At 56.3% G+C, this 11,168-nt stretch overlaps 1 protein-coding gene across 2 annotated transcripts; it reads right to left on the reverse strand.

Annotated features, from left to right (window-relative positions):
- Window positions 1-763: 763 nt before the first annotated feature.
- Window positions 764-9,381, reverse strand: SCN1B (sodium voltage-gated channel beta subunit 1). 2 transcript variants are annotated; one of them, XM_017663381.3, is made up of 6 exons: window positions 8,967-9,381; window positions 7,184-7,350; window positions 6,173-6,413; window positions 1,953-2,094; window positions 1,469-1,540; window positions 764-1,376 (listed from the first exon to the last, which is right to left on the reverse strand). In XM_017663381.3, exons 1-5 carry the CDS (start codon window positions 9,004-9,006, stop codon window positions 1,474-1,476), a joined length of 657 nt encoding a protein of 218 aa, XP_017518870.2. In that variant the 5' UTR covers window positions 9,007-9,381; the 3' UTR covers window positions 764-1,376; window positions 1,469-1,473. The 2 variants fall into 2 exon arrangements, with proteins under 2 accessions (XP_017518870.2, XP_017518871.1); XM_017663382.3 differs by lacking the exon at window positions 8,967-9,381 and adding an exon at window positions 8,536-8,556.
- Window positions 9,382-11,168: the final 1,787 nt, after the last annotated feature.

An 11,168-nucleotide genomic window follows, 5' to 3' on the forward strand; every position in this document is an offset into this window, starting at 1 on the left:
GCAACCTCTCCGCGCCCTGCAGCAGTGACCTCTGGAGCAGGCAGGTCCTAGACAGGGGTGGGGGGTGGGGGCTTGGCCCAGGAAGGGCTGCGCGGAGTGCAGAGGCCCAGGCCAAGGGGCCGGAAGTGTCCAGAGGCAGACACACACTGTCCCACCAGCAGCCAAGAGTGTTCACGTCAGACCCCAGGGCCAGATAAACACCCAGACATGCAACGGTCACCATCAGACACCTGTCTGCAGGCAACCGTGCACCAAACAGTCAGACCACAGCTGTTCACTCCTGTGTGCCCTCCTCAGAGCCACGGCCGCCCACAGGGGGACATGCTGCACAGCCTTGGTGCTGCCCCGCCTCTAATTTCTCTCTCCATTCATCTCTCTCTCTCTCTCCCCAGTTCCCAAAGCTCCAGAGGGACTCTGCTTGGAACACAGCAAACCCCACAAAACTCGTCTTGCCCCCCTTCTCTCCACAGTACACCTGCCCTCCAGGGCCACCTTCTTGGCCCCCATCTGGCTCCCTCCCACCCTCCCTCCCACTCCAGTCCCCCACCCCCCGCTGAGCTAGTGATCCCCCAACCCTTACATTGATCAGGTACTAAGCAGCTTGCTGGGCCCTCATTCACCTGTTCCCTCCCCGCCCTTAACCCTGCACGTGGGTGGAGAGGCCCCACTGCCCGCCCAGGAGGGCAGGTCCCAAGAAACCGAGGTTCTTGGATTTTGCAGGGCGGGGATAAAGGGTGGCTGGACTCATGAGAGAGACTATGAATCAAGTCCAAGAATCTTTATTTCATGAACAAAACTACTTGTGTAAAGAGAAACGAGGCTGAATGGGCCCCTTTCTAGTGGCCACAGTCCAAGGCTGGTGAGAGAGGGAAGGGTTGGGCTGGAGCAAGACTGCATCACAGGGAGAGGGAACCCCAGGTCCAGCCAGAGGAAGCAGGAGAGGAAATGTCACTGGGGTCATGTGGGTCCCAGAACCCGTACCGCACACACGGCCCTGCTGGGCAGGGAGGGGGCAGGGTCGGGCTGGGCCCCAGCAGTGCTATTCTGAAGGGGCTGGTGTGTGCGAATCAGCAAGGAGGGGTGCGGAGCCGCTGCCCCCACCTCACCAGCCCCTCCCAAACAGGCAGCAGAAGCAGGGGTGAGGCAGTGGCAGTATTGCTTTACCCATCATGCATGGCGCGGGCGGGTGATGGGGCAGGAGGAAGAAGGCCAGATGAGGGGTGTGAGCCAAGCCACCTGCCCCCTCCCACCCTGGTGGCTCCACTGGCAGGACTCTGAGGCTGTGGAGGCCAAGGAATGGCCAACCCCCACCGGGACAGGCTGTACCCTGATGTTCCCCTTTAGAGTTGGTTCTTCCTTGAGGCGGAGCCCAGGGCCTAAAGGTGCAGGAAAGACAGGGGGTCAGGGACCTAGTGAGCTGACACCCCGCCCCCGGGCCCTCCAGCCCCTGCCCATCCACCCACCTTACCAGGGTTATTCAGCCACCTGGACACCAGTACAGTTCTCTTTGCTTTCTGAGGTGATGGCCAGGTATTCCGAGCTGCAGGGGCAAAGGCCAGGTGTACAGTGGGCCATCTTCAGTCTGGCCCACCCCTGGGAGACTGAAGTGGGTTAGGGTCTCTGCCCCAGGGGCACAGGGCTCCAGAGTGAGAGAGGAGAGGCTGGGGGCTGCACTCAGGGATCTGCCGGGAGTCCTGAGTGTGCGGGCAGGGGGGGCCTGAGGAGGGTATGGGGAGTGGGGTCAGACTCCGGGGTCCTGGACTCACTCCTCTATCTTTAGGGGAAAGGACGCTGGGCCTGAATCTTGAGTCCTGAGGGAAGCAGGGGCTGTCTGAGGGATGGCAGGCTGGGACCTGACCGGAGCCTCATCCCCTCTCTGACAACAAACGCTCCCCTCTGGGAAGTCCCAGATGTCTTGGGCCACCTCCCACCTCCTCACCGACCCCACTCACGCATTCTCTTGAGCAGCAGCTTCCGTGGCAGCAGCGATCTTCTTGTAGCAGTAAATCATCTCTGCCACAAGCCATATGGTCAACACCACGATAAGCACATACATCATGATCTCAGACACGATGGACGCCATGTCTCTGTTGGCTGCAGGGGCCAGTTGGGGTTAGGTGGCAGCTGAGGCCTGGCTCAGGAGGCATGCCAGCCTGAGTGTCCCTAGAGCTTGCTCTGCAAGCTTAGGCAAGGAGCACAACCTCCCTGGGCCTGGTCTGCAAATGGGACCATGAGGCTTCTTTAGATTCATCGTTGTTGCTGTGATGCTTAGTAAAGAGCTGCAGGTGGGCCTCGGGATCACCCTCCACCTGCCTCCCTGTGGAAACTGAGGTTGCATCAGTGTCATTCAGGTGACTGAAGGTACCCAAGAGCTCTACAACCAGAAGGCACAGGTTCCTATCCTGGCTCTGCCACTTGCCAGCTGTGCGACCTTGGACAAGTGACTCAACCTCTCTGGGTTTGTTTCCCCAGCTATAAAACATTAATCATCACAGTATCTCCTTCATGGGAATGTTGTGAGAATTAAATAAGCTTTAAAATTCCTTAGAAGAGTGCTGGACATATAGATAGCACTCAATAAATGTTTGCCGTTGTTAATTATTATAACAAGTTATTACTGGGACACTATAGTATTATAATTAAGAGCAGGGGCTCTTAATTGAACCAGACTGCCAAGGTTCAAATCCTGGCTCTGCCTCTCACTAGCTGTGTGACCTTAGGCAAATGACTCCACCTCTCTAGGCCTCGACATTTCCCTCCGTAAAATGGGGAGGATAATACTCATGCCTTCTCACAGGGTTGCTGGGAAGAGGAAATGAATTTACATTTATAACATGCTTGGCCACACTCACGGTCAGCACTGTCTCCGTGTTGGCTATTAGCTGACGTTTTCCAGAAACCCTCTGTCATTTCCACAGCACTGGCTCTTGCCACTGCCAGCTTCCTTTCATTGAGCCTAAATTTAAACTGTAAAGGGAGTGCTTGCAGCCAGGGGACCAGAGTCGAAGGCCACTGTGATGTCCTCAGCTGGATTTCGCAGGTGTCCAATCTCTTTTTCCCCGTGGTCCTCACGTGGTCTTCCTCCCCCGGGGGCCGGGCACGTCCTGCTGCTCCTCCCAGTACAGATGGCACCAGTGCTTTCTGGGCCAGAAGGAGGGAGGGCATGGGACAGGCTGCTCCTTCCCTGCTGGGGACAGGGTTCTACACCTAATTCATTCATTCACTCAGAAGACATCACGACTGCATCTCATGCCTCGGCCATGCTCTGTGCTGAATTCTTTATCTGAGGATCTCCCTGACTCTTCAAAACAACCCAAAGATACAGACAATTCTGGCTTCCCATGTCAGCTGACCTCAGGAAGCACACTGAGCTGGATATGTGTTGGATAAAGCGCACACCATCGGAATTCTCACCTCGTTCCTGGAATTCAATGCCCAAATGGATTGATGGAATCTGGTATCTCTTGCCTTCCCAATCAGATTAGGAGTGACAGGTACCCTGCTGTAGCCCATTTGTCAGACACGAGCACTGAGGCCCCGAGTGGGTAAGGTGCTAGGCAAGGATGCACAGCCGGGGCTGGACTCAGAGCCAGGACTCAGCTCCAGGTGTAACTGAGTCCATGGTCTGAGCTCTCATCTGCTCTGTAAAGCTTTCAGGGCCACAGGAAGATTTGGTGACAGCTGCCATAATGCGAGGCCATCCCCCTCAATGCACATAGACACCTCAGGAGGTGGGGCACTCGTTCCCCTACTTTACAGATGAGGAACTGATGCACAGAAGACACGCACAAGGTCAGAAGGCACCTTCTCTGGGGAGACCTTTAATTTCTTCAAAAACCCCAAATCTCCTGAGTGCTTCACCCATCTGCCCACACAGGCAGCTCCCAGATGGGAAGCCCTGGGCTGCACCTCTGCAGGCCGATTCTCACCAGCCTCAGACACTGCCCACTGACACTGGGTTTATCCGAAATAGAATGAGCCCACTTGTCCCCATCTGCCAGCCCCACCCCGGGTGCTTCCGACTATTTACTGCACCTGTGCCGGGTCAGCAAAAGTCGTATCACCAACACCCACGGCCCCTCCTTTGGAAATGACTCAGTTCATTCCTTAGGGGTTATTACCAGAAGGCAATAGAGGCTGATGGTAATGTGGGAACTGCAGTAAGAGAGTGGATTATAATCACAAAGACTATAGTATGGCCGGAACGCTAACCCAATAATCTCATGGGTAACAAAAGAAATGGGGTAGTGTGATGAGTAAAAGTACCACAGGATGATGGGTAGTGTTGAAAATATTATAGTATCATAAGTGAAATTTAAAAATTCCACAATATGGTAATTCTTAAAAACACCACATAGCATGATGGGTAATAATAAAGATATGATAGTATGGTAGATAACATGAAACATATTCTAGTATGACAGATTATGATAAAAATACTGCTGTATGTTTGGCAATGTTAAAATAGTATATATAGTATATAGTATAATATAAACTGCTATACTATAGTGGGCAATGTTAAAAAGGCAAAAGTAAAATATAGTGGATAAAAAATAGTAGAGCGTGACGGATAATGCTGACACCCGAACTCTGGGAAGACAACAGGAAGAGCTCTACCTTACGATAAATTTTGTTGAGAACACAGGCTCTGGGAGGTAGCATAACCCAGGAGATGACGTTAAAAAGAGAGGCCCCACTGGATCCCAGCGTGCCTGGGCCCCAGCCTCCACCACGCGTGAGGGAGGCAGCCTGAGCCAGGGCCGAGCCACGAGACAGAGAGCCTAGGGGCCTGAAGGGTGTCACAGACCCTCCCGGCCCTCCCCAGCCCTCTTCTCAGCACTGACTCAGGAGACAGGACTGACACAGATTTTGTGAAGCCAAAGTATTTGGCAACATCTTTGTTACAGCCACTCCACCTTCCCCCCACTCACGGGGGGCAGGGCTCCATCTTCCACGTCCATGGGCAGCAGCCCATCCAGCATCATGACCTACACCAAAGTCACTGAGACATGTCTCCTGCATTGAATTCTGATGGATCACTTGGATAATAAGCGTAAAAGCTGTCAAAAGAAACCCACAGGCTCTGGCTGACAGCAGAGTATAGTGAATCATGCCAAGAACAGAAACAGCAGTCACACAGGCTTAGCTGGGTTCATATCCAAATTCCAGCTCTGTGACCTTGGCCATGTGATCTTACCTCCCTGAGCTTGGGTTTCCCCATCTGTAAACTGGGGATAGAAAGTGCCCTTACTCCAGAGGGTGGGTGGCAGGACTCAGTGAGGGATTCCACGTAGGCGCAGAGGCCAGCTCCCAGCCTGGGTAAAGGAAATACACTGCACATTGCGTGGGGTGATGTGTGCGCGCTGCTTGCCATGGCTCTTTGGTAACTCAAGGTCTGGGATATCCCTGATCTCTAAGCCAAAGGACCTTAGGGCCCTGAAAAGTTCCAATTTACACCCATCAGAAGATGGTTCAGAGAAGTCCAAGACAACTGAAGCCAAAATGATGAAATGGTTCAAAAACACTGCAGATCCTTGCTGTTCAGGGCAGGCCCCAGACCGGCAGCGTGGGCCCCAGGGGAGCACTTGTTAGAAGTGAATCCCAGGCCCACCCCAGGTCTGCTGGTCAGGATTTGCACATTAGCAAGTCTCCCAGGTGGCTTGTGTGCACAGCAGAATTTGAGGAGCACTGCCCGAGGTGACACACTCCTATCTGTCCCCTCACCAGGACTGAGGCTACTGGGCAGTCAGAACCCCACCGCTGGCCCCTGTGTGGAGGCCCTGCCTTGAGCCAGGCATGCCAGCAGCTGACACCTAGCACATTGCTCAATCCTTACAAATCTCCCTGTGGTGGGAGAAGGGCTCTACAACACCCTGAGAGGTAAATACTACTGTCATCCTGATTCCTTCAGCTCAGAGACAGGAAGGCACCTGCTGGAGGTCACACAGCATGGGCGGCAGATTGCACCCAGGTCTTCATGGAAGAGGCCTGCATGACCTCTCCATGTGCAGAAGGAAAAGCACTGGAGGTGGGAGAGGAGGTACTGTTTTCCTGCTGCCATGGGCAGTCAAGGCCCAGGCACAAAGCCAGCCTGTCCCCTACCTGCCATCTGTCCCTCCATCTGGTTGCCAGTGGATAAGAGGGGCGAGGGGGCCAGCAGGGCCTGGCTCACCTTTGTCTACCACCTCAAGGTGGATCTTTTTGACGACGCTGGTGTTGTGCTCATAGTTTTCAAAGAAGAGCAGGCGGTAGACATGGCATTCGTAGTCGCCTGAGTGGTTGTAGGTGACATTGGTGATGAAGATGGACAGGTCCTGCAGGTCCTTGGTGTCCCGGCTGCCGTTCCACACCACGCGGCCCTCAAAGCGTGCGTCCTCCTCCAGCTGCAGTGCCTCATTCTCATAGCGCAGGATCTGGGGGCGGCAGGGGCCCGGTCACTGCCTGGGCCCGACTCCTGCCTAGACTCTATTCTGTCCCTTGCCCTGACACACAGACACACAGCGGGCGCATGCACACTGGCTCGGCTTCCGTGACCCTAGACAGAGAGGGCACAGGGGGAGAGGTCGTGCCTGGGGTTGATCGTGCCCGGCTGTGCCCCTAGCCTGCAGACCACCTGCTGGCATACACAGCTTGTCCAGGCACCCGCCTTAGCCCCTGTTCGGCCTTCCTAGCCTTCATTCTCTACAGTTCTTCCCCGGCCACAGACACTGCAGGCAGGGACAGAGGCAGCCTACTTGGTCCCAGCTGCTGGAGAAATGGGCTCTAAAACTTTACAGTGCCCCCTCACATGTAATTAAAATCACACGTGGGGTAAAGGAGCTCTGTTTCTCTTCTGTGATGATTCTCCACGACAGTTTGCTGGCTCTAAGTAACGCCAGTGACATTTACTCTGTGCCCCGACCATGTGCCAGATACAGTGATTCAATCAGCCTTCACACAAACCTATGAGCTGGAAACCACCACAACTCCATCTCTTCAGAGGAGGAAACTGAGACCCAGACAGGCTCTGTGACTTGCCCAAGATCTCAAGTTGGCTGGGGGTGAGGCTGGAATTTGAATCCAGGCCATCAATACTAGCACACTATGGAAAACAGAAAATCCCTCCTATGGAAAACAGAACGCTGCCCCCGCCAACTCCCACATTGACGCCCTGCTTCCACCCCCATGCCAGGCGGCCACACACCTTGACAAACTCCTCTGTGCCCTTCTGGCGGAAGGTCCACTCCGTGAACGTCTCGGCGGTGGTCTCACTGCGGCGCTTGCAGGAGATGCACAGAATTTTGAAGGTCATCCCATACACGGCCTCGGTCTCTGAGTCCACCTCCACACAGCCCCCCCAGGCTGAGGAAACTGCGGGGACAGCAGGCTCAGGTCGAGCAGGGTCACCCATCACCCTAGGCAATGCCAGGCCCACTGGTGGCTGGCTCTCAGGCCCCTGGGAAACCATCTGTTTCCCCTCCATTGTGGTTACAAATAGGATGGGACACTAAGTCTGGCCCTGCCACTTGCTGCAGGCCCTTGGCAAGTCCCTTATCTCATCTGAGCCTCAGTTTACCTGAGTGAACAGTGAGGGAAGAGATCATCTTTGTTTCTGGAGGTTGCTGGGCAGATTCCAGAAATCAGGTAAGACCCTAGCATGGGGCCTGGCACACAAGAGACCTCCCAGTCAATTGGACTGTTACTGGGGTCACTAACTCAGAGTCTTTGCTACCCCAGTACTCCTTCAGAAGGCGGCTTGTCCAAGGTACTGCAGAATCTAGATGGTAAGTCTAGAATTCCAGCTGTGTTAGAAGTTCAAAGTGGAAGAGTTATTTCCATTGTTACTGCAAAACCAAGCAGGCCCAGAGAGACGGGTTGGGAGAAGGCAAGGCCTCAGAAGGGACTGTGGGCGCCAGGACCAGGGCAGACTCACACTCCAACCCTGCTCCTTGGTTCCACAAGTTCCTGTGCATATGCCCCCTCCCCTGCTTCTCCTGCCTCAGTCCCCTGTGCTCCCAAGCTCCTCCTTATCCCACCTCCTACCAACTTCTCAAAACTTGCTGAGCTCTTTTCCTCAGACACGGTCTTGGCACCCTCCCGCATTCCAGTCCCTTTGGGTCCCCCTCCACATTCTTACCGGCTACCTTCTTTCTGTCCCCCAGGGCTCACTAGCTATGCTGTGTCTCTCCAGATCCAGCTTAGGGTCTGTTCCTTCGTCTCTTACTCTCTTCCCGGTTAATCTTGGGGGTTTCTGGTCCTCATCTACTGTCTCTCCCAGTATCCCCGAGCTGATCTGACTCTGTCTCTCCATCTCTGTCTCTCTTAGGGGTCTCTCTAAAGGTCCCAACACTTTGTGTCCTCTTTCCAGGCCTTCCGGTTTCTCTCCAGACCTTTCCCTGTCCCTTTCTCAAACTCCATCTTTCTCGGCGTATCCATCTCTTTCCGCCTCCCCTAAGTTTCTCTCTTCACCTCTCAGGTTGTTCTCAACCTCTCTCAGCACTCCACAGCCCTCTCTCTGCCTCTCCTTCCCCCTTTCCTCCCCTCTCCCCAGGCTACCAGGGGGGCACTCTGTACTCCCGAGCCTCCGATGTCTCGCTCCCCTTCCCTTCCGTCTCCATCTCTCCGTCTCTGTCTCTCCTGTCCCGGTCTCCCGGCGCCGCCTTCCCGCACCCCCTCCCGCAGCTGTGGGTGTCACATTGCAGCCTGCGGGGCTCCGGGAGCAGCTGACTCCGCGTTTCCTCGCCCCCGGCTGGGTGCCCGCAGCCGCTAAGCTGTGCCAGCCCAGCGCCCGCCTGCTCTTGCCCACCCGCACCTCCGCCGCCCTCCTTGCCCCGCTCCCAGCGCGCGCAACTTCTGGAGCGGGCTTGGCCAGCCAAGAAAGGGGCGGGGGGATGCCCTCGTCCCGCTGTCCCGGCTCCAGATCGCGAACTCCGCCTCCCGGCCGGTGCCAAGCTGTACCCCCGGCCGCCGCGCCCCCGCGCACTCACCCAGCGCAGCGCCGACCACGAAGGCCAGCAGCGTCCCCATGGCTGCGCTGCGCGCGCTGCGCCCCCCTCCCGGGCCGCCGGTATTAATAGCCGGGCGAGAGACGGCGGGACCCGGCGGCGGTTAGAACGTCCCCGGGAGCGCGCGGGCGCAGCAGCTGCGGCTCTGGGACCGGCGAGGGGGGACGAGGGGGGGCGCGGCCCCCCCGCTCCGGTTACCGCCGGGGGCCCAGCCCCGGGGCCCGGCGTCCGGGCATCCCCGCCACGCAGGCGGCGGCCGCTGTTCTGGCTGCTGCGCTGGCGCGCGCAGCCGGACACATACGCCAGGCGCACCGACCCCGGCCCCGCTCCTGCTGGGGTGATCTGGGCCGCGGGCCGCGGTCTCCTGCGCACTGCAGCGGCGGCGGCCCAGGGAGGGAGGAGGGAGAGGGAGAGGGCGGGATGAATCACCGCGGGGGGAGGGCGCGGCCGCCCAGCCTTTGCCGCAGCGGCCCGGGAGGCGCCCGGCGGCGCAGGGACCGCGGCCTCTAGGCACCTCGGCTTCTGGGCACAGGGACCCCCAGCTTCGGAGTCTGGGAAAGGTCACCCCCAGAGTCACAAAAGGGCTTAGAGGGCGGTTTGGGCGCAAAGCTTCCGACTCCAAGTTCTGGAGGTCACCCTCATGGGACAGTGGGACTTGGCTGGAACCTTCAAGTGACCTCCTCCTCAGATCCCGGCATCCGGGACCAGAGGTGACTGTTAGGGACCCAGGTGGGCATGGCTGGGGGTGTATGTCTGGCCGTAGCTGCGAATAATACTCCAGACCACCCAAGCAGGAGAGGCACCCTGGACCCAAACTAGAGACTGGTTCGGAGGTGTCATGTTTCAGAAGGGCCTTCAAGAATCCCCTCCCCTGTCTCTGACGTCATCCTCCACTCCTCTCTGCTGCGCTCCACTGAGGTTGCCTGGGCGCCCTGCACTTACCAACCCACAAAGCTCATTCCTGCCTCAGGGCCTTTGCCTCTGCCTAGACCGTTGTGCCCTTCAGTGACCAAAGGCCTCCTTCTGTCCCCTCCTCCAGCTCTTGGCTCAATGTCACCTTGTCAGGTATTCTGTCCATTGCAGGGAAACTGCCTCCCCTTCCCTTACTTGACCTCCTTTACCCGTTTTTTGTTTTTTTTTCTTTTCCACAGCATTCGTCACTACCTGATGGTACACTTTTCTTTTATATAGCTTTTCCACTCACTGTCCCTCCAGCCCTGGAATATAAGCTCTCCTAGGGTCAGGACATTGCCCCATGCACCACCTCCAACACTTGAACTGTGCCTGGCACACTGTAGGTGCTCGATAGATATTCAACAAATAAATAAATGCCAATGACAGAGCACTTCCAATATGCTGGATCTACTTCCACCTCCCAAACTTGAAGCAACTTCTACTATTATCACCATTTTACAGAGATGAAACAGGCTAGGAGAGGGTCACTCTCTTGCCTAGGCCATGCAGCTGGCCTCAGGTGGATCTAGAATCCTTCCCTGGCAATGGCAGGTGGCTCATCCTATTGGTAGGTTCTGCCAAATGGAGAGGATGAGGTTGGGGGCTCTGGCTGTCAGGACCAGGGTGGGAGTGAGACTTTTGGCTAGAGGTGGCTGCTCAGGTCCTGGCCTCCCATTCTGGGCAGCATGAAGCTCCAGAACCCCCTTGGCCCAACCTTGCCAGGCAAGAGGAACCAGGGTGTGGGGCAGGCCTGGGGCAAAGGGGCAGGAAGCCAGGGACACCGAACACCTTTGTGGTCTGGGCCTCTGTACCAGCACCTCCTGGGCTGTGAAATTCCCTGCAGAAAATAACCCCCTTGTTGTCCTGAGCCCTCCCACCGGCAGGGGTGGCAGGCAGGGGCACAGTGAGGACAGGCCTGAGGCACCAGGAAGGGGTACCCACTTGGAGCCCTACAAGCTGATGTTTGCTGAGAACCTATGGGTTTAGTGCTATTCTAACCCCTTTACTAGTATTAACTCACTTAACTCTTCCTACAAGGTGGGTGTGACCCTTATTCCATTTTATAGATATGGGAAACTGAGGCTCAAGGTGAGAACTTGCCATGATCACATAGCCAGATAGGAAAGGCTGGCTCTGCCTTTCACCACTGTGGTCCATCCTGCCTCTCTCCAACCCCTTCTACAGTCCTGTGCCCCAAGCCATCAATTAAGATTCTTAAAGCCTGACTGT

The sequence above is a fragment of the Manis javanica genome, chromosome 17, assembly GCF_040802235.1.
Source record: "Manis javanica isolate MJ-LG chromosome 17, MJ_LKY, whole genome shotgun sequence".
NCBI classification, from domain to species: Eukaryota; Metazoa; Chordata; class Mammalia; order Pholidota; family Manidae; genus Manis; species Manis javanica.